Source organism: Pagrus major, chromosome 16, assembly GCF_040436345.1.
Source record: "Pagrus major chromosome 16, Pma_NU_1.0".
NCBI lineage: Eukaryota > Metazoa > Chordata > Actinopteri > Spariformes > Sparidae > Pagrus > Pagrus major.
In genome coordinates, this window is record NC_133230.1 from 26,976,965 (window position 1) to 27,001,552 (window position 24,588).

At 40.0% G+C, this 24,588-nt stretch overlaps 1 protein-coding gene across 1 annotated transcript; it reads left to right on the forward strand.

Moving 5' to 3' along the window:
* Nucleotides 1–12,907: 12,907 nt before the first annotated feature.
* osr1 (odd-skipped related transcription factor 1) lies at nt 12,908–23,383 on the forward strand. Its single transcript, XM_073484268.1, has 3 exons — nt 12,908–12,965; nt 19,592–20,290; nt 22,906–23,383. Exons 2-3 carry the CDS (start codon nt 19,593–19,595, stop codon nt 23,036–23,038), a joined length of 831 nt encoding a protein of 276 aa, XP_073340369.1. The 5' UTR covers nt 12,908–12,965; nt 19,592; the 3' UTR covers nt 23,039–23,383.
* Nucleotides 23,384–24,588: the final 1,205 nt, after the last annotated feature.

Below are 24,588 nucleotides of genomic sequence, written 5' to 3' on the forward strand. Positions count from 1 at the left end.
GCAGACAGGCATGCTGCCACCACCCAGCCTGTCCACTCTACCAAACAAGCCCAGAGCTGCAACAGCCAGTCTTAGTGGTGTGTTTACTAGGGCGACTACGGCTCACAGTCCGCTGCCTCAGCTCCACTGTTGGCTGTTTGTTTTAAACAACACAAGCACAGCCCATTGACACCAGACAGCCATTGAACATATTGTTAGGAAATAATAACGTCTCAGTAATGCTAACAGAGATTTTTGTGGCCCTGGGAGTCCACTGGACAAGAGGGAGGGAGGGAGGTAAGTGGGACGCGTGCCCATGGCAGAGCGCCTGTTCATGGCTGTCTTTTCTGTATCCACACCATCCTGGGTGAACTGGATGTACAACCAGAGAGAGGGCGGGAGCTCAGTGGGTCACAATGAATTTATTGTTTAATCAGACTGTGAAAAAGACAAGGATTGGCTATCTAACGTGTTATTTTGTAACTTTATGTTCAGTGGCTTTCGAGTGTTGCTGGGTTGATCCTTGTGTTATGAGGGGTGGATGTTAAAAAAACACAAACATTCTAGGGGAGAACCCCAAAACCTTTGATAAAATTGTCCCACCCACGTTTCAAATGCTTCCTACGTCCATGCTTTAAAATGTGGTGCAATTCATCATGCGTTAATGTAAGAATCAGTGATGTTACTAGGTACGTGCCCTGCATCAAAATCCAAAAGGACACAGTGAACTCACTATCCATGTGGCCAGGGGACACACTATATTTTATCCCTTATAATGCTACATTGAGATGGTCTGGTCACCATTTCCAACCATCTGCACACAGTGAGCATTGTCTGAATCATTGTGATACTTTCTGCTGCAACAAGACCAATCTTTGGCACACAGATTTCAACAGTCAAGGTACAAACTTGGTATTGGTGAATAAATTCACTGGGTCACTGTCAAGAATAATCAGCGCTGATCGTTTCTGCATTGTCTCGAGACAATGTGGCTGTTCAATAAAAAGATTAAAATATTCAACTAAGTGACTCACTTCAGGTTGATTTTCATCAGCACTGGGGGTTGTATAATGGTGTGTTTACCATCAGCAAAGCAAATTTTTGTGGTGACTGATTATGTCAGTTAGACCACTGGATCATTCGTGTTTATTCGCATGGCTTGAGTATTTATTCATTCCAAACAGCCAGATTATTTTACAATACATTAGCAATAAGGTAGTAACAGACGGCAGGCACCACGGGTGTGTGTATGTGTGCTTGAATTCAGGTCAACCTCTCACTTAACTCAACACTCACCGGCCACTCTTCTTTTCCGCCTCTCCTCTCTTTATTGCAACATTCAGGAAGTTAAGTAAATTCCCCCTCCAGCTCCAGTCAGCAGTCAACATTACAGCACATGAACACCTGGCAATGGTCACCTCCGCAGATTGCTGATGCAGTCAGGTTGATAAATTCACTTTTTAATTCCAAAAGTTTAGAAAAAATCTCTGAGCTCTCCACTTGTTGGTGAATGGCTCAGATCAGAGCAGAATGTGATGTTACTCCAGGTGATTATTCTTCCAGAGCTGGACGGCTCTGAGCAGCTGCAGCAGCTCAACAATCGTCTTATAACATGGCTTACCCAGCAAGAAAAAATATAAAAGACAATCTGGCAATAGTCATGGGAAAAATAAAAAGGGAGTTGAAAATGAAAATAAAGCAATATTGGTATCATGAAATTATATTGTTCAAATGTAGTTTAATTAAAAAAGAAATAATTTCCTTTTGATGTTCTTTCACTCTTTTCCTTTCATGTCTTTCAATTAGCTTTTCTAGTTCTGCACTGATTTACATGCACTGTCACTCTGGACAAAACAGCCATAACTATCGGAATGTTAAGAAGCTACTAGAAGCAAGAGATACTATATTTAAGCCTTAGCAGAAAAATGCACAAATGCCTATATAGTCTACATCCTATTTAATTTGCTGCTTCTTTCAGAAAGCAAACAGTTTTGCTTGAGATGCCATCCTGCCTGCAACTGCAGGTAGGCAGTGAATCTTTTCACGTGAGTCTTAATATGCAGCTCTATATTACTCATCCTCACTATATATTAAAATTCCCTGACTAAAAAATAATCGGGGCTAGGCTCAAAATATTAATACAATATACAAAAGTCCAGGTAACATAGAAATATACTTAATATACAATCTGCCAACCCAGTATCCTAAGAATTACCTTCATGTTGGCTCGGGAAGCCCGTCTGACAAGGTACAGGCAGTTTACTGTATCTATCTTCCATCTGTCCAAGTTAATTACTGTTATTGTAAAATCAATGTGAAGCACTTTGTGAGGTCTGCAGAGAGGCAGTATATATATAAATAAAAAATACTAATGTAGTGGATGTTAAGTCCCTGATTGATATACTGTTCTACTTACCAATTCAAACCTGTACTTTTATACGAATTAGATGGTTTTAAAAAATAGTTACATCCTATCCTGTGGGAGCTGTAGGTCAATTGGCTTAGTTGCTCAAGAGGGAGATAAATTTGATGTGATGGAATCAGATTCCCCGCAACTGCTGACTAATTGCTGTGATATGTTCACTTGGACAGTATTCAAAGATACTAAAATCCACGTACTAAGGAAGCTTTTCTAACTCACAAATATTTTTATTTTGTTAGTTGTTGCCTAAAAGGTGTCACTCTGTCATTATGTCCAGTCAGATACCATAAAATGTGGCATGCATACCATGGTGTATGGCTGACCTCCTGACCTTCGTCCAATAACAAACTATCTGGTGTTATCAATAAAGTGTCTACTTTACCAACAGTTATAGTTCATGACAAAGTATTTTAAGAATGAATGATTTGATTTTTATTCAATTGTGTACTTAACACTGCAGGCCCAAACTGGATACCTACTGGATAACACCTCATTTCCCCCCCAATAGGGGAAGAGAGAGCTGTATTATAGGTATAATGTTTAAGATTTCTGCATTAAAATGTCTAAAAATTACTATACCTTCATTGTATATGCTTGAATCATGTATTTATCCTAAATGTTTCCACTAATGTTTATACCAAGAGAAATTTGTACTTTTGTTTGAGGTAACATGATGTGAATAAACCTTTAAAACATTATTTCACCCATGAACATTTCTGCCTGAACCATGTAGACAGATTTTCATCAGCGATGATGTTGATTTAACATTAAAGACAACAATGGAATCCCATGATTCCATACGCTACCAACATAGAGACCCCTCACAGCAGAAATTACTTACAAATCCAACATTTCACACTACTTATTTGCAATTGGGATGCAAGTCATGTCAGTATGGAAGTCTCTGTGTGTGCAAATTCTAGGATATAAGGAAGCCTTAACCTGAAACTGGTGCCATGAGTTCATTCCAATCTGCCCTCTCACACTCACAGAAATATTTTGCAGCAGCTGAATCTGATCCATGTGTTCTAATATATGCTGAACGATGAATAACCTATTGCTCAAGAGCAGCCTTCTGTCCAGAGAACAGTAGTAAAGGGTGTGACGGACATTCCTCAAAAACTGAGCTGGACAGGAATGGACAGTGAAAAATATTTCCATGTTTCTCTTTTCCCACCAGAAATAGAAGCTTTTTAGATTGTTTTTTACAAACTGAGGAGAAGAAAATTTGAATCATGTGTTACACCTCTGAGTTCTCCACAGTTTTTTCCCATGTCCAAATAATATAACATTTACAAGACTTGGCCTAAGAAAAAGTTACGGCCCGTAGCGCATTTTATCTAGGGCAAGATATAATATGATGGAGGCCAGGGAGATCAACTGTACAGCTCAACATGTGTGTGTGTGTGTGTGTGTGTGTGTGTGTGTGTGTTTGGTAATGGCGAAAGGGAGTTGTCCATGAAACAGAAGCAACATGATCATTCAGTACAACCTTGTAATTGTTTTTGTATTTTCTGGAAAAAAGCTAGCTCCTTGCTCCTTGTTAAGAGTATAAAGACATAAAACAACTTGCACAAAGAATCTCATTAATGACAGTCCAACAATGTAGCATACATGTTAATAAATCTACAATACGATGTACTGTTCACTTTTTTAAAAGAATACGTTCATGTCGTGAATTAAGAAATGACTTTAACGCTCAGGTGTAGTAGTTCAGATTCATTCAGCTTCTGGCTTATGCACTTGGTTTTGAAAATGTTTTCTCAGTACTATTAGGCCACAGTCCACACTGGACTTCCAGAGACATGAAAACAATAATAATTTCAAAAGATGATTATTTATTATGTGTGAAGTGCAATTCACTTGTAATGCCAGCGCAATAAGTAGCAGCTAATATAAACAGTGTGATACCACTAAGGCTCTCAAGTGATGACAGATGGCTCCAAGTATGCACAGAGACATTCTTGGTTTATGCAGCAGCTCAGGAGGACCGTATTAATGCTGAACACATTCCAGAGGAGTAACGCATCCCTGCATAAAACTGACTGTCCAGAGGATGGTCCACCCACACTGTCTCCATTTCTGACTTTTAAAATGCTCTTCCTTCGTTAACACCGCGTTCTGCTGTGTCACGAACACAAAGTGGATCAGGAACAGTGAAAGTTATCACTTGCATTTCATCAGTTTCTGCAGTCATCTCATGCATGTCAAGAGAGAGAACCAAAGATGGACAGAGGTCATGTTGCTCTGGCACACAGCATACAGGAGTAGGTCTGGTCCATGAAAATCACAATGGACACACTGTGGCAAGTTATACTTTTCATGGTGTCAGCTAAATTAGCCCTTAAACTGTTCACACCCCTCTGCCGTATTGATAGTCGATAGCAGAGGGGTAACAAGAAATGAGGAGAAAGAGAGATGGGGAATGGCATGCAACAAAGATCAGCAGTCAGAAAACATGGGCGTAGAAAACATTTAAAATGCCGTTGGGACAATTGTGTCAGAGGTTTTCCGGGTTCCCCCTAGAATTTTTGTGTATTTGTATAAAGTGTATTTATCATATCATGTATTCTGGTGCATTTTAACGGTGGTTTGATTCATTATCTGGCTATAGTAGTATCAGAAAAATTGGTAGGCCTGCATTTTACGATTTTATTCAGAGGAAATGCCCCACATATTTGAATATATCAAAAAGCTAAAAGTATGTAAATTGATTCAGTGACTCATTTATAATGGCTTAAATAACTAACCCTGGCTAACCCTAATCCATGAATAAAAACGGTGGTGAGATGAACTGCAAGGAGCTAAAATAAAAGCTCTTTCCAATTTAAATGTCCACAGAATAAAGTTATGATTGCAATATATCAACTTAAATGATGCAATGACACTTTATTTTATAAATGACATACATTTACTTAATGAGTAATAGTTTTATGTTAAAAGTCATATTGCATGTAATTCCCATGCACTGAAACATTATTTTAAAATCAAATATATTTGACTGATGAGTGAGAGTTTTATAGAAAAAGTTCAATTATATTTAATTTCCATCAAATCATATTTTGATTAGAAAGTAGATGTATTTAATTGATCACTATTATTTTTCAGTTCATTTTTTAACACCCACCCCTCATAACATCAACACATTAACACCACACTGAACATACAGTTAGGAAATAGCATGTTAGATAAATAATTCTTGCCTCTTCTGTAGCCTGAGTAAACAGTAAATTCACTGTGGCCCTCTGAGCTCCCTCCCTCTCTCTGGTTGTACATCGGACTACCAGGTCACCCAGGAGGATGTGGACACGGGAGGACATCCGAGAACAGACACTGTGCCGTGGATCCCAGTAATCTCCCTCCCTCTTGTCCAGTGGATGACCAGGGCCACGAAAATCTCTGTCAGTGTAACTGACACGTTATTGTTGCCTAACTGTATGTTCAGTGGCTGTCTGGTGTCAATGCACTGTGGTTGTTTAAAACAAACAGCCAGCGGTGGAGCTGAGGCAGCAGACTGTGAGCTGTAGTTGCCCCGGTAACACATCACCATGACTGGCTATCGCAGCTGCAGCATCTCTGGGCTCGTTCAGTAGAGCAGACAGGCCGGGTGGTGGAGCAGCGGTAGGGCAGCCCGGTGGCAGCCCGTCTGTCCGCTCTACCGAGACACTTAGTGAAGAGCGGCTCTGAAGGAAGACTGGAAAAGAGGCTGAAGAGACCAGTGTGTTTACCTGCAAAAGTACAGCTTATAAACTGCCGAAAAACAGACATTATTAGAGCTACTGTGTGTGAGTCGGTGTGAGTTAACAGTTTGAGTCAAGCATAGAGAACGCAAGCAAGAAAGCCAACCAATCAAAGGTAGAGTAGGGCGGGACTTAGATCAGAAGGATCCATAATAACGCGTCAGTCTGTGCGTCAATCTGCTTTGGTGCAAGGTAGCAGTGATATAGTGGTATGGAGTTTCATTAATTCGGGCATTCTCTCAGTAAGCAAACAGAATGGATTTACTAGCTAATTAAGCACAGACGTAGTGCTCTGAAAAAAGCACCGAGTGGACGGACCGACGCATTTTCAACATTCAAGGTATTATAGGTGTGACGCCCAAAGAAATGCATCCTCCCTGCAGTAGTCTATTAAAATGCCTTGCAGTCTTTTGGGTCAGACCGGATGTCAGTCAGAACATGTAGTATTAGGCTGTTATCTAGATATATAGGGTGTAGCCAATGCTGCAAACTGTATACTGTTAGTTACATAAGCCTTTTGCGGAAAAGATTAATATCCACTTTGGTGATGCTGCGTATTGTAATGCTGCTGGAACGGCACTGAACATTGCGGTCTTCGGTTAGACTTTCACTTTGAACTATTTCTGACGTTCTGACAGTGGTCGTACCATGTTGCAGTGACAAGTCAGGATGCAGTACAGTAAATCCCGGAGTTGACACATATCTACAAGCACACAAGAATGGCCACAGTCTAAATGGATACAAGCTGCAAACACACATATGATATCCACAAATTATGGACACCCACACACACACACTTACAGTAATTAGCCTCCTGTATGTCTGGAGCATGTTCTGTGTCCTGACACAGGCCAGGCAACTATAGGCTGCAGTCTTCTCTCCATGTGGATTTCATCACTGGAAATATGACTGTGATACACAGGTAAAACACATTCTCCATCAAAGCCAGATCTTCTCTTTGGTAAATTATACGCCCAGCTTCCATGCTAGGCAAAGAGAGGCAGGGGGGAACCTCCTGCACTGGATGAAGGTAGGCAGTTGAAGATTGAGGATCAGCTTCTAGCCAGATTTTATGTATCCCTGAAATCCATACTTTCATCTTTTGCTCTGGTAACAAGACACAGTGCATCCGACAGTTTGATTTATAATCCCTGCTCGAGCCAAACACTCTTCATTTATTATTCTGCCTCTGTGAAAAAATACTTTCACACAAACTGTCTGCACAAATGATTCATTTGATCTTGCACATCTTAAGGCATTACTCACAGGGATTTCAGAGATTTTTTTGTAAGGCTTTTACACTCTGGTGTGTGTAAGGGTTCATATGCTGCGTTGTGTCTACAAACAATGGAACGTGAATGTCTCAACATGAAAGCTTACTGTACCATGTACTGTACTATGTCTTCAGTTATGTTTATATGTTTTGTCGCATTCTTAATTCTGTGCATTTTCTTTGGTTTTACTTTGTGTGTTGTTCACACTGCATAAAAAATAATGATATCAGCACTCTTCACTCTTCACTCATTTATAGAAGAATAAACAGATGGTGATCAGTGGTCACCTGTCAGGTTTTTGGGAAGGCTTGGGGGTCGCCCTGCAAGGTATTCAGTTTAGGACTGCAATAGTGTAATACTGCAATAACAGATGGCAATAGTTGACCCCAGGTCTGTCAAACTTTGTTCCTCTGTCTGGAGGAGGAGACTACATTGTGATCCATGGATGGATGGGGCAGTGACCTTGGACACCTGATCCTCTTTAAGACCTGTGGGATCCAGGGTATCCAGGGTCTCGTCTATGATGTGGCTGGAAATTAATTAAGTAGCCCAAAGTGGACAAATCAGACTTGATGAGGATATTCTTCAGTCAGATGCTGTCAGTAGCAAAGCTAAAGAAAAATGGGAGGCAATTGTCCTGGCCAATTATGCAAAAGGTGAAAGTGTGGTGATGAAATCGTAATTTAAATTGAGACATGGCACTGTAAAAACTTCATACATTAATCACTGTTCTTTTTTTACAGTGTAACGTTGCACCTTGATAAATTAATTAATTTGATTAATCTGCTTTTTTCTCCCTCTCTCTTTTACTCATCTGGTGTTTAAATTGATTTGATAGTATGTGGGTGTGCCTTGAAAAACCACGATCAGAAATACACCCATAGCAAATTCTCTGTGATAGTGGCAGCACAGAGAACAATGTAAAATAGTTCTGAAGCAATAAAAATCTCCTCCGCACCAGCAGCAGTTAGGACAGGCATGCTGAAGTCATAGAAGCTGGGCCTCACTTTCTGTGTGTGTGTGTGTGCGTGTGTGCATGTGTGTGTGTGCACATGTGTGTGTGTGTAGCGCACCTGCATGTAGTCCTAAATTTGTCCAAATCAAAAGCAGCTCCAACCACAAATAGTTCCAGTGTGAGTCAACAGTGTGTTGGTTTCTTTGAACAACCACCCTCTGTGATCATAAAATTGTACATTCCTTTATAGTCCACTGGATCTCACCCAAAGGCAAGTGCTAAAATGCCTCAAGTATATTGTCACAAGGTGAAGAGCATTACATGCACTTATGGAGGAAAACAAAAGAAATGATCAGTAGGAGGGAGAGAGACAGATGGAGACAAAGAGAGAGAGAGAGAGCAGAATGAAAGATTGAGCTCTGGCCCCACGGTGTTGTGTTTAGCTCTAATCATGTCCTGCTGTTTGAGCTCAGCTCAAACTAACTAGGACCCCAAACAACAAGAAAGATTAGACGAGATAAAACTTAATTGACGCCCATAGCTACACTGAGTCACTGCAACAGCAAAGCGTTTTATGACACAGAAAAGAAAATGCTTAATCTAAATAAAACCCCATTCGGACACAGTTAACATTAAAGGGGGAGGTGAGGACTGTACACTCAATGTGTTCCTCGCTAATTTAAGTCATCGTTCTCAACAGCATTTTAAACATCGAAAAATTATAGGATGGTAATAGACATGGACAAACCACAGGACAAAGTCAAAAGCCTCCAAAAGGGTTGAATTGAAGGAGAGACGCAGTGGGAGAACAGTCATAACTCAAATCCAATTTTCAGTGTGACTAACCCTTTAATAAACATCCAAAATGTGTTTAGAATTAAAAAAAAAAAAAAAAAAAAACAGCTTTAGAACTTTGAGTATGATTGCTTATCAAAGTAACCTAGTTATAGTTGTTTTTACGTCTTTGGGTACATTGCACTTAGCAACTGCTAATAGCTAATTCTGAATACTTACAACCCTTTGATGCACAAGCTGCGCATACATGGGTCAAAAATGACCCGTATTCATTTCTCATGTAAACACATTTAAAGTTTCCTGACTGCATTTTGCAGGTTTGTGATGCTACGACAAAATCTGCCCACAGATTCTACACAATAGACAGAAGGACAAACACCTGGCAAAGTACTTAAATCCACTTATGTGGTAGTTTTTGTTACAAAAGGTGTCTCTTGGACCATGATGACACACACACACACACACACACAAAAGGTGAAACCAATACCAGCCACGCTGTCACGGCTGGTAAAAAGCCTTGCATAAATAAAATGTGCAAAAGTAGTCGCGTTGGGTCGAGAAATGTGTGGCAGGTGAATAGTTTTCTGCAGTAAATATGTTCCTAACTGCAAACCATTCTGGATACCAAATTCCATAGTGGGTCATTTGTAACCCATGTGTGTAAAACGTATGTATAAATACAAAATCTCTGTTTGAACACAAAGTAAGAAAAGAAACAAACCTGGGCACAAATGAGTTGAATGTAGAATAGAAACAGGGATGAGCAGGACTTTGTACAGAGGAGGGTAGACTCACTGTACAGTCTAATGCAAACCAATACATCCTTTTGAAGATGATGTTATTCTTTATTGTGTGCTGAGACAGAGTCAGTCAGAGAGGAGTTGTTGGTTAACTTCTTTGGTGATGTTTGATTGTGTGATTTGTTCTGTGGATTGGATCATGTTGCACTGTGTGTAGAACATGTTGCCCAGTGATTCTTGATTAAATTTCCTCCCTGATCAGTCAGAATTATATAACTTGATATTTAAGCATACTGTACATCCACTTGGATACAAAAACTGGCACAAGAAAACTATAATGTAATATCATGACATTCTCATCATTTCCTGCTAACAACAATTTTCTGTAAAGGCCTGATGAATCATAATTCAAATTGGGGCATCTCAGTGACTCGACCTCTCAGTGTGGAGCGCTGGGTGTGCTGCTCTCTCATCTAATCATGCTGTTTCCAGAGTGACAGTCGCTGTGATCCAAGAAGTGATGGAACATTCCAGCGCAACAAATTTCAGGGTTTTTCTGTCGTCATTTTACCCTCCAATATGTTCTGGTCAGGGTGATACACTTTCAGTTTTCCCCTGCAACCACATTTGGAAACAGGGTGGGATGCGAAGGAATATAAGAGTGACAGGGGCTGGCATCAGTTAGGACCAATCAAATCACCTGTTTTCCTTCCCTTTAAACAGACAGTTCGCCCCAAAATCAAAAATACATGTTTTTCCTCATACCTGTAGTACTATTTATCCATCCTAACTGTTTTGGTGTGGGTTGCAGAGTTTTGGAGATATTGGTTGCTTTATCTTGAATATAAAGGAACTAAACGACACTCAGCATGTGATGCTTAAAGGATCATAAGAATATATTTGACCTTGCTGTGAGCAGATTCATGCACAAACTATATTCTTACTACACCAGCCAGCTGTATCACTGCACAGAAGGAAGCTTGCATCTACATGGACAAAAGTGTAGTACTTGTAACGGCACAGTTGGGTCATGTCGAACAAATTTCTTGACCGTAGAAAGCAGAGGTTCGTTTCTCAGTGTACAGTATTTGTCATCTATTAAGGTTAAAAAAAAAAAAAAATTAAATGTAGTGCCAGTAGCCCTTATGAAAATGTAAGCTAGTTGTTTAGAGCCCCAACTCCAACACGGCTATCATCAGCTCAGTTGGAAATGATCTTTTCAATGGTCTTGCCCTCAATGCTGCACAGGGCACTTGTAGTAAGTGCTGACTCGTTGGGACTTGAACAGTCTGGTAATATGCAATATGAACAATTCCTGCCAGATTCACTCATAATGTATAAGCAGGGCACACTAAACCAAGACAATCCACTTAATGTATATTTAAGTCATAAGATGCAGAATCAGTGTGTTTCCTTCATCACACTCACAGTAACGTGTGCTTTGGTTGACAGTGCAGACCACAGTCAGAGATAATGGTCTGAGTGATCAGTGATCACCTCAGTGGAGCAGCTCTCCAGCAGGTGGCAGGTTTTGTTCACTCAAACATGGTCTTCCTCCTTGATGCCGGCTGCTGTTCACTAGAACACCACAGGCTGTTATCCTGCTGAGCTTGTAGTATCGAAACTGAGCTTTCCACACCGACACACTGCACTCCATCCATAATATATTTTAAAGCAGTGCTTCCTGATCTGATTTTATTTATATACAAATAAAGTTGTTTCTGTTGTGCTTATTTATGTTTTTTTTTCCTGAAAATTTTGAAATGATTAACTGATTTCCACAAACCTGTAGATGTTGATTTAATGTTTTGTTTTCATATGAAGGTGAAATGAATTGACACTTAATAGTAAAGCAATTAAAATTATCACTGTTCTTTTTCTTATTGTTAATACTGAAATTCATAGCTGCCACGTGAAACATGATATTTCATCACATGTGATGTCATATGTGTTCAACACCTGTCATCAAGGGACAAACATCTGCACAAAACCTCCAAACAACCTCAGGGGATGACCTATATTCTGCAGCATGAGCTTAAAGTTAAAGCAAGTTTAGTTGCACTGAGATTGTATCTGATTGTTTGAACACTCACACACACCTTTTTCATTCTGACTTGTATTTCAATATCCAATAACAATTCTTATTAGGACAAGATGAGATAAAATGGCTAAATTTCCGCTTTGGGAATCAACGACTTAACATGTTTACAAACTCCCAATGAGCCTAACTGATCTGAAGCAGAACATGTAGGCTGCAGGACAAACAGTCTATAGAGGTCTTTTTTCATTGTTTTGTTTTTTTTAATGGCCGGTGCTGTGAAGTCACAAACCCTCTCCTGATAGACTGACTTTTTTTTTTTCTCTCAGAAAACGTTTAAGTTGCAGAGCTCACAGCAGAGCGCTGACATATTAATAATAACAAGGGATATGTGCTCATGTGCCTTCTTGTGCTTTTAATGCAGTACTTTTCTTTACAGTTAAATATTTTATAAAAACAAATATATATATTGAAAAAATCAGTACTCTAGATCAAAGTGGAGCGTGTGCGCGCTGCTGCATGGACCCAGTCCAGTCAAGTCTGCGCCCATTAAAAACACAGAAACACTTCCACATATAAGACATGGTCCCGGCTGACACACACACTCATACAGCAGCAGTGATGTTCAGTCCTGTGTGTTGTGTTGTATGTGGGCTGGCTGAGTGACGCGCCAGTAGGAGTCGGACTCTGCGTTGCAATAAAGAGGCCGCGGCAGCTGAGAGCGCAGGACAGTACAGCGGAGAGGCGTCCCAACACCACTGATACACCATCACACCATCCACCACCACCACCACCTCCTCCTCCTCCTCCTCCTCCTCCACACCGCCGCGGCTGCAGCTCACCCTCCTGTCTGAGCTCACACCAGCAGCAGCAGCAGCAGCAGCGGAGGAACATGCTGCCGCTCCGGCCGACTCGTTAACTCATCCACAGCGATAAACAAGGCTGCTCAGCGGGCTTCCACAGCCTGAACACACGCCAGGACCCCCCGAGCTAAAGGAGGACAATTTCAATTGTGTCTCTTGGTGAGTCTTCACTTTGTTTTTATATTTGAAATATATCAGCAGAGGGAGGAGACCTTTTTGGTTTTAAATTAACCTCAACATTGTAACTGAATGACTTACTTTCTATTTCTCAAATAATTATTTGCACCTATAAAAACTGTGCAGGGGTTGGAGGTTCAGACTTGAGAGGACTGTGCTTCAGGTGTCATGTAGTTCTCCATAGTAACATCACACTGCATTCATACTGTCAATATCAGCTCTGATTTGTTTCTGTGCATGTTAAATGATGTTGAGGCTGTTAAGCGACAACACATTGATTTTTAGATTTTATGGTATATGATTAAAGGGGCATTGCGCTCAAATACCTTCCCCATGAAAATACGATGCAAATGCTTTAAATACAGCCAATCAACTCTGCACATGCGTTTGTTCTTTCGCTCACATATACAGTTTGATTAATTTTACTTCTACAGAAGTCAGACAGGACTGTAGTTTTTATCCCACTGTGTTTGTTCGGTTCGCTCATTAATCTGTGCTCAGTTCAGAGCAGCGTTAACATTTATATTCAGTTAAAGGCTGCGTAACAGAGGAGATGACCTGTTGGAGCTCTGGCACTTCATCGGTCACTAATTAATGAAGCTCCGCAAGTCCATTTGCATGAGATAAGAGGTCGCTGAGGCAGATGTGGCCTTTTCTCATCACCTCTCTGCGTAAAGATCAGATCATGGTGGTTGATGTGTCCGGCCGAAGTCTGAGCGCTTCACCGCTGTGGAGGCAGGCTGCAGGAGGCCAGCTGACAGACTGGACTGTTCAGTTCTCCTGCCAGTTCAATTGTTACTCACTGGGTACCAGAGCTGGAGACGTTTTCAGATCTGTCTGTGAAGCAGCCACACTGCGCTGTACGCGCTCAGATACATGAAGTGTAAAGGATTATAATCTGGAAATATCCAAATAATAAAGTAGGTTCCTTTACATTGTAGTTTCTTTAGTGAATGTCCTCAAGTATTCACCACTAATGGGAACAAATAATCTACAAGTTATTTCATGGAAATCCCAACTGCTTTAACAGTCCGGTTCATGTGAATACCTTCCAGCATTAGTTTTAGATTTAGTGTGACTACAAATGGCTATTTAACATGATAGTTACACATCAAGAAGTCATTTCTTGCAATCAAGTAAGTCTGTTAAATTGTTTTAATTGTTTCTAAAAGTAATTTAATTTAAAAATCAACATCTGGTTACCCGGTAATAACACAACATTTCCTGGTATGAGCATCAAAGTAAAAGACAAACCAGTCCCTGCTGTAGAATTAAATAAGAAAAAAATCACAAACTTGATTTTAGAAAACAAGTTGATTTTTTATTGGAAACAGATTAAATATTCTTGCTGCACTGGCAGATTTTAAAAAAAAATGTTTTGTTCCTTTTCTCATTTGAAGACAGTCAAACTGGAAGGAGTCAAACAAAATGATTTGAAAGATTTACATACATCTGTTTTACCTGCAGATGTTTTGTTGTTACTTTGGCTTTACTTGTTATTCCAGATGAATACACCTATGTTGAACATTACAGTGTAAGCTTGAGTCACTGCTGCATTCTGATGAAGGGCAGATTAAAGACTCTGACCAGCAGGGTAAAATGAGACAGGCCAGGGGCCTCCAGGATATATCTACCCACACCCCTGCGACCCTCTGTCGTAATTAATGCCAAGGTACAAATGAGGATCATATGGACTTACTGCATAATGCAGAGACGACATGCTAACGGGCCGCAAGGTGTGGCTCTCTCTATATTTCTGCCAAACAAAGAGCGCGCACAACTCAATGTCAAATGTAAAAGACATCATGGAAAACTAGTTTTGTCATAAAAAAATATGTTTGCCTACTTACGCCAATAACCAAAGTTATCACAATGACCAAAATATCATCTTTTCCTATGTACATTTCTCTAACCTCCCCAAAGTAAGTCACTTTTTAAGGCTTTAGACTGTTCTGTTTCATCTGATGGCTGTAGATAAGATAAGATAAGATAAGATAAGATAAGATAAGATAAGATAAGATCTAAGTTATTTATGTAAAAAGAAAATTGTTATACTGCAGTTTCAGTGCAAAGTAGTTGAGATGCAAGTATATAGAATGCCTAATATTTAATATCAGTAAGGTGTAAATCCAAAAATATACACAATGCTAAAATTATAAACAGGCTACCATGAGGCTCATTCTTGGTTGGTTGCATATAGATATGTGTGAGAAGGGACATGTTGCTGTGTCTATGTGTGTGTATGTATGTATCGAACCTGAAGTACAGGTAAGTGTAAAAAGTTAAATGGAAATTGCAGATTATGTCCTGTTATTGTTATCTCCCATACGTCAGAGGGTTGCAGTGATCGTAATCCACAGTTACTTGTTTGCATATTTATATTTTTCTTTTTGACACCAGTTCATAAACCATGCTCATATTTTAAACCAGTGGTTCACAACTTTGTGTTAAAGACACTTGAGGAGTCTACAGATACATCTGAGAGCTCCCCAGATGTTTAAAGAAAAAAAAAAATCCCATGTTGCACAACATTACTGCTTAGAGTTTTTAAGGCTTTAATATAATTCTTGATTTTGAATGACAATATTCAGTATTTCTTTTCTTTACTTCAAATCAATCAGTCTGAGAGGGAAACACTCACCATGGCTGAGCTGCTCACAGCTTAAATCCACGGGGCCATAATGTGACTTTAAGGGGTCACAAGTCGAAAAGGCTGTTAAAGTGTGAAACAGTATTTGAGTGAGTTATAACCAGCACCACATGAGCCAGTCTGGAGGATATGGTTTACTAGTTGTCAACTCTTAAGTTTGGAGTGTTGAGCTTTTAATGAAATATTTCCCCACCGTGGTTTTTCTAGCCTTTTGCCACAGCCTTTATTTTTTTTAAATTCTGTTGATCTAAAAGTCGTCAAAGTGAAATAAATTGAGTGGCAAATTATTGGAAGCAGCTTACAAACTATGTACCCTGTGTAAGGTTTTAATTACAGAACATAAACTTCACCGGGGCGCTACAGAAAAAAAAAATCTGAGGACATGACCTATGTCCTTAATAGTTTGGCCTGAGTTGGACCTGCTCACTTCTGTCGAAGAAGAAAAGTGCCCTTCCGTTAATCATCTCTGGGTCTGGAGCGTGTACTACACCCAACCTGATCATGTTTACACAGAGGTGAGAATCAGCGTCTCAGTCTTCACGACGAGGCCCTCTGAGGTGCTAAATCTCACAGTCTCTACCAAAGCGAAGGGCCACATGGCTGTTTGGATGTGGAGGAGGCCCCTGGTATGCAGACATCAAAGGGTTAAAGGTGAGCAGAGGCTCAGCAGCGCTGCACTTATCTCCTCTAATGACCTCCTAAGTAAAAGTCAATTACTTCTGCGTCATGATCAGAGGGGAACAGACAACAGGGGGCTGTTTGGGCTCTGCTGCTCCTCATTACAACCACTTCACTGCAGTTTACTGGATGAGCGGCCCGGCCTCAGGCTCGGGGTTAAGGCTGTTCTAAATGTCGTATTTATGAACATCTCTATAGCATGCAGAGCTGCCAAATATAACTGTACTCTCTCTGCCTGTAAGGTGCTCTTATTCTTTCACCAACACTTCAGGCAACAAGATAACAACCAGACAAGAATGAGTCACTTGAAAGCGATAAAAACCTCACCTGGCTGACATGAATACAATTTGCTGTGTTTACATAAATCTTCGTTAAAGCAGCACTGGTCTCTTTTGTATTTAGTGACTGACGCCCGCAAATAAATTTACGGCATGCACTGTTGAGTCCACTGACGCATACATGTCATTCCACTATTTCTATTCAGTTAGAATTGACTGATATATTGACGTATTAATCATGGTCCTCTTCTTCTTCTTTTTCTTCTTCTTCTTATAATTATTATTATTATTATTATTATTATTATTATTTTATTACTTATTATTGATCATTAATTATTGGTTGTTGTTTCTCAGAAGAAAAACAAATCTTTATCAATACAAAAAATTGATTTCCCAATAACTATTACACTGAATAGTTGAAAATAAAATAAAAATCATATGTTTTCAAAGGCTCAGTGTTGTTTTTTGCATCACTGAAGACAAACATATGTCCCCAAATTTAGACCAATGTGTCGGTCTCTTTCCTCTTTCCCAAACTCAGGGAAAAGAGGATTTATTTTTTAATCAGCATTATTTTCTCTGATAAATTACAAAGAAATCTTGCACCTGACATGTGCTCAGTAAAATGGTCTTTAACTTGTCACAACTCATTAAAGTCATTATTGTAATTATGGCAAGGCGTTGGTTGAAAAACAGAAGAAAATCATATCTATGTTTATTCAGGTTATGATTACAGATGTGTTTCACTAATAATTTACTCTGTAAACAGTCGTGGAAGAAGTAAACACACCCTGTCCTAATGTAGAAACAGCAACATCACAAGGAAAACATATTCCATTAACTTGCAAAGCTCTGAATTCAAGTATGAGTCATAAAAAACAAAAGTACTCATTTTGAAAAATGTCCTCTACTTCACAGTGTTATTGATACATGCATGTCAGCAAATTTGGGTCATATAAACTACAACTACCATACTATTTTTTTGATCTTTCATGACTTTTTGTAATTTTAAGCTTATATAATCTTTCATAATTCCTAATTTTTCAAAATGCACAGTAGTAGTATTGGTATAACTACAGTAATAACCACTAGTAGAGGAAGTAAAAGCAGTTATACATAAACACAAATACATACTTTACCAAAGTAAAATAACATGTACTGAACAAGTACAATACAATACAATAAGTGAAAATGATCACTGTGTTGCAGAATTGCACCAACATTGTTATATTAAAAAGTGTCATGTTATTGGATTTTCATATTGTTGCATTCATAAATTAACAGCAGCCTGATGATGTTCTTTATACAATTTTGAGTAGTTTGATTTAACGAGTTTTGGATGAGATGTTTTATTTGACAGGGAGCTGTTATATAAATGTCCTTATGCCACCTGGGGTCGAATCTACGGCCATCAGATAAATGATGCAACAAAGTAAAAAGTTTATTTTCCTCTGAGATTCAACTCAAACAAAAAAAACACTGTCCTGAAAGGCAGCACCTGGTAATTAGTGAGTGTGCAGCAGTGATACAGCAGTTGTGGCTCAGAAAACTGTCTGCTGTCAGATGAGAAGATGAGGCGAGAGGAGCGGCCTGTGAGAACAGCGACTCAGAGCTGCTGTGGCTCCTGTCCATCAGCGTGAGCCTGAGACAAAGATACATTATTGTCTATTGTTATTCCTGCTTATCAAACCTGATTTAACAGCTCACAGGTATTTCTCTGGCTGAATGCTGCCATTCTGTTCCTCTGCCCTGAACAGCCCCGGGCATGTTTCTGAGAACAGGAAACACCCACATACACACACACACACTGCCTTTTTCTCTGACGTGTTTCTGTGTGTGTGTTAATGCTGCCAATTGTTATGTGTTCACTTTCTCTGACACATTTACCACACACATATGCACATGCTTGCCTGAGTGTCTTAGTACGCTTGTGAAGACCATCAGTGATGGTGTGATGATGATAATCCTGATCTTCACGGTGACCTCAGCTCTGATTCTAAAATGACTCAACTTTAAATAAAAGGAAAAATGTATCTAATTATAAGAACACAATGAGCTTTTTATTTTTCTAGTAGGTGACTCAAACCTATTTTTTACATTTTGAATGGACATTAGAGGAGGTGCAGTTGATGTAGTATTCAGTTACGGACCTGCAATTAACATTCTGCCTTTTAACCATAACCACGATCTTTCCCTGAGAACCAAACTGTAGTTGCCATGTGTAAATATTATAGAAAGTGAAAAATGGTACTGGGCAGGTTAGAGCAGATTAATTGAACTTTTAGAGCTTTCTACAGTGTGGATCCAAAAGCGAGGGCCTTTCACATGCACAGCCTTAATAAACTGATAATGAGGTCCCCTTCAACAGCTTTATCAGTGACCAGATTGGATGTGTATTGGCCCCTGATAGAAGTGTGTGACGTCAAAAGGGGCTGTGGGGAAGCAGCAGGGATCTGGGGGGATGGGGGTAGGGAGTGGGTAGACCAGTAATATACATATCAAACATGTCCATGAAATACACAATGACAATTTTCAGTTTTGGGTGAGGATGTGGTTAGCTTAGCATAAGTAGTGAAAGCAGAGGGCTCTACGTAAAGGTAACAAATACCTAGCAACACTTCTAAAGCTTGATAACTAACACCTTTTTTAATCTCATTTGTTTAATTCTCGTACAAACAGACGTGTAAAAATGAAAATAATTAAACACTGAGTCAGTTTCTCCACAGAGAGAGGAGTAGAGATGAGGAGAAATATGATTACTGACCGTCTTCCTGTGAACTTGGTTTTAACAGTCATTAGCGTAGATGTGTACTATTGTTGTAGTTACACTACATGTACTGTATGTGTTTGTGTGCATGTGTGTTTTATAACAGAAACTTGTGATCGACTGACCTGCTCATCTTAGTTGCATGTCTGTGTTTTCATTGAATTTACTTATGAAATCAGTGTGACTTGGCCCAAAAAGCATATTTTCATCTGCTCATGATTTCTGTCTCTACCAGAATGCGTGTTGGAGTTTGTGTAGCAGCCATGGGCAGCAAGACTTTGCCAGCACCAGTCCCTCTCCACCCCTCCCTCCAGCTGGCCAACTACTCCCTCCTCCAGAGCTCCACGGGCCTCCAGCTGCCAGCAGATCATTTCCACAGCATCTACAGCTTCAGCGCCTTACACGCCATCCACCTTCACCAGTGGACCCTCGGCTACCCACCTTTGGCCCTGCCCCGTTGCACCATCTCCAAGCTCCCGGCCCAGTTCTCCTCCATGGCCTCCATCCCCATATTCCCTCACCTACTGCAGCCCAAGCAGGACTCAGCAGGGCTGCTGCAGAACTCCAAGAACAAGCCCCGCTTTGACTTTGCAAACCTGGCAGCAGCAGCCACCCAGGAGGATCATCTGAAGGCGGAGGACCTGAGCATGTCGGGTGCTGCTGCCGCCGCGCAGGCTTCATCTCACCACCAAACCTCAGCCGGCCTGGGATGCCTCCTGGATGTGACCAAACTCTCCTCACCTGAGCGCAAGTCCAGCCGAGGCCGACTGCCCTCCAAGACCAAGAAAGAGTTTGTCTGCAAGTTCTGTGGCCGCCATTTTACCAAATCCTACAACCTTTTGATCCATGAGAGGACGCACACGGATGAGAGGCCATACACCTGTGATATCTGCCACAAAGCCTTTAGAAGACAGGACCACCTTCGGGACCACAGGTGAGAACCAGGTTTTTATCAAAATAATATACAGAACACTGTATTTCCGGTGTGAACAAAGGGTTACTTTCTGAAAACTGTGGCTAGGTGTGGTGGCAGGCAAGGCATCTCTCTCACACTCTGTTCTCTCAGCATCCTCATACCTAAAAGACTGATGAGCTTGATTGCCAATGACTCCTTAAGCAATGCAAATCACTTTCCAAAACAACATGACCTCTGCACCACAGCAGCAACAAGCATACCTTCGTTGTACAGATGCAGTTTGGTTAGGTTTAGTCAAGAAAACTACTTGGTTAGGTTTAGGAAAATATTGTGGTTTGGATTAAAGTAATTCAAATATATTACCTGTGTAACTTTAGTTATGAATGTAAGTGTCTTGTGGAAATCCCCCCCATCCTCCACCCGTCCTCCTCCCTGTGCAGATTTTGTAGCTCTTTATGCTACTTCACCTGACTACCTTTTATGTAATAACTACTACAGCCACTAGATCAGGCTGCCTAATTGCCTAATCAGAAACATAATTATCGGTCACAATTAGTTGCTTTCACAGTCGACCTATATGATTGGTTTTTCGGGGCTGTCATTTTTTGAGTCTTCATACAACTACTGGCCAGAAATGTGAGCCATTATCCGTATTTATATTATAACTATAATTCAACACATCCTAAGGCTAAAATGACTGAATAGTTCGAAAGCTAGTGAAGAAATGTAACCTACATGGGTTGTAAAATGCTGCTTTTACAGTAGACTAGTGTGGTTGTTTATCTGACAAGTTAAAAAAAAGAGCGATCTCAGAGGGGTTATAAACACAATTTTCTTCAGACATGTTTGGACGACATCAGACAAAAATGTATAATGCTGACTTGATTGCTAATCTTTTTAAAAATGTGACACCGTGTCTACACTGGAGACAATACATAAACAGCGCATTAGCGAAAGGGAAAACAGTTTCAGTCCTCCAAATTTGTCTATAGTGGAGGCGTCCAGGCACATTGTTGTCACCATTGTTCAGAGCCCAACACTGTAGTTAGTCAAATAAAACCGAAAAGAGTTATGTTTACATGCATGTCGCGTGAGTTAGACACGAGCCATCCGAAGCCTGTGTAGACTGTGTAACCGTTACATGAGTTGTGCATGAGCCAGATTACTGAAAAACTGAAACGCCTCCTGTGTAGACATGCTGTAAGGTATAATGGAGAAAGGGTTAGTTGTTAAATGCTAATAGTGCAAAGAATACAATGATTCTACCATTTGATTGCCATCTGTGTTTCATTAGCAGTGTACCGTGCTTGTCAAAGACTTTGAATTATCATGTACTTAATATATTTAGCCCTCATCTTTGTCATAAATCAGCACTATGTCAGCAGTAACCTGACATGCAGCAGCAGGTTAAAGAGCTTGGATCAGGGTGAAAAAATATTCCATCAGACAGAGCAAGTTTCAAGATTCTGTTCCATAGGTGTGGTACCAATCACAATAATTACTCTTTCTAATTCTAAATGACAGAAAAAGTGTTTGGATTATTTCGCCATCCAGCAGTGTTATGAAATGATAATCAGCGTATTGGTAAGGAGTTATGTATTTTACAAGTTGGAGTTTGTTTCTTTGGTGGGTTTTTCATGAATGTAATTAATTTACATGGCTCCAGAAAAAGACGCTACAATGCCCATAATGTTAAAGAATATCTGGTAATGCAGCTTTTTATGCTATTTTCAGGTAGTGTCAGAATTTATGAGAATTACTGATTGAATACAAATTAATGATATAACAAACATCAGGCAGGGACAGTTGAGGATTTACTTTTCCCAAGTTGCCAAGATGTGACATGTAAGACCACAGATCAATACAGTGTATCACCCAACCAAATAGGTCGATTTTCAGCGTTTGCCAAAATGACATACTTTATATCACTGCTCCCAAAAAAACATGACCAGCGTCAGACGTAGCAGGTCTTCATCGTACAGTCGCAGTTTGGTTAGATTTAGGCAAGAAAACCACTTGGTTAGGTATAGGAAAACATTGTGGTTTGGGTTAAAATCACAATGTTACTTAAGTAACTTATGTAATGTATGTGATGTAACTTCACTAAGCTAGTAAGCTAAAAGAACTCACTGTTGACCTTTGGTCTCTCACTGGACATGAACAGTGTTGTTTAACCATCCATCCACAACCCCTCACTATACAGGCTTTTCACTATTTACACTACTTCTTCTCTCTTCCTCATTTGAAGCTGTAATAGTTACTACAGCCATTGAAGGTCAATGCGTTATTACAAACATAAATAGGGGTCATAACAACCTCCCTTCAGTTTCGACCTATATGGCTGTTTTTCTGAAGAGGAAAAGCTCCTACATTGACTGCCACTATGTGAATTCTCAAAATTAATCTGGGATTTATCTGTAGGTGTTTGTTTCCAAACGTAGCCAAACATTAGCATCAAATCACTGTTGATCATTGTTTTTTAAGATGTGTTTTTGTGTTGTTTGTTTGGAGGATATGTCATGAAGCCTCTATGTCAGGCCCATTGATCTATTCAGCTCTAATGATGATGTTTTCAAATCTGACATGATTCTTCTTAAATACTAACAGGCTTCGCGGTTGTGTTCCCCCTGCAGGTATATTCATTCCAAAGAAAAGCCCTTCAAATGTCAGGAGTGTGGGAAGGGCTTCTGTCAGTCCAGGACTCTGGCTGTCCACAAAACATTACACATGCAGGTCAAGGAACTGAAGCCAGCCAAGATCAAGTGATTCACTCTGCCAGCAGGGAAGGGATGGGGACACTGGAAAAACAAAACCAAAAACAACAACAGCCAAAGATCAACCAAAGACTTTTTCATCTCAGCTGTCGGAGGTTGAGCCCTCTGCTTCTGTGGGAATACTTTTCAAGGATGAAAAATTTCACCAGCCAGTTCTTGAAGAAGTCATACAGAAATAAGCCTTAGTGGAGAAATGTATGCTTAGTTGTCAAAGCCTGACTTGGCTGAGAACCCAGTGGATGTGTGGAATGGACTTCAAGAAAAAAAAAAGAAAAACCTTGTGGGTGCTCATTGCAAATACGTTGCTCAGAAGCTTATAATCCAAAGACTTTATAAAAGGGACATGACTCTTATGCATTTTTTTTTTTTTTTACAAAAACTGAGAATGATCAAAGCCATGTTAGCATAGGCACATTTTCCTCCCTTTCAATATCACATTCCAATGTTATTTTTGTACAGATACATTATATCAAGAAATGTATTTTTGCACTTTAACCTGATTATTGATTATTTACATATATCACTGGATTTCTTAAACTTATTTTCAAAATGAATAATCATTTCTAAATAAAGTATTTTACTGTAACTGGTTGGGTGTGTGTCTGTGTTTGTCAGAGTTAAATGTTGCTACATGAGGTCAGAATGATGTCAGCTGGTTGTTAGTAGTTACATGTAGCTCAGTGGACAGCAGACTGTTTTCATCATGATCTATTAATGATCATGATGGTGCTCGTTTGTAGCAAAAAAAAAAAGCGGAAGAAAAACAGAAGAAAAATAAATAAATAAATAAAAAGAAAGAAAGAAAAATATGGGTGAGAGGATGGTTTATGATCCGCATACATTTTTGCACTGAGAACGTATGACTGCCTGCTCGTATTGTAGTTAACCATGGATTCACCGGATGTATTCTGAAACTATAGGCTATTATTGTGCCTGCTTCATATACAGAGTTGCCAGATGAGACTGGGAGAGCCACTGCGGAAGGCAGCAGTGGAGAAAGGAAAGGAGGATCTGCTCTCTGCCTGACCCACCTCCGACTCAGCTAGATATTTAGCCTGCTAGATATCAAGCGGATGTCTGTGACACGTTGGCGGGCTCTCCGTGAGCTCCTGGATTGGGTCTTGGAACAGTTCACATATGTCGACCACCGTTCAAAGGCAGTACGCGTCGATCTGCCCCTGATCTGGGGCTTTTTGCCAGCCAGCTCCAAAGAGCCTGTCCACATTTGGTTTTACCATCCGTCCTGAGTGATCCGATCCCCAGTGGACACCTTCAAGTCTGTCAAGTCACAACTGGCATCAACGTGCGTCTCAAGTGATCTCTTGTGATTGGATCTCACCTCACAGGTCTATATGCAAACATACACCTACATCACTGAAACAAACAGATACAATGATTTTTACACAAATAAATAAATATAACATTTGCCGAATTAACGAGAAGGCCCACATAGTTAAACGTGCTGTAGACAGCGCTTCACAAAGTTTAGTGTCCCCGAACGCAACAAGTCACAAAATGTAGCTTTTTTTTTTCAGGGAGCCC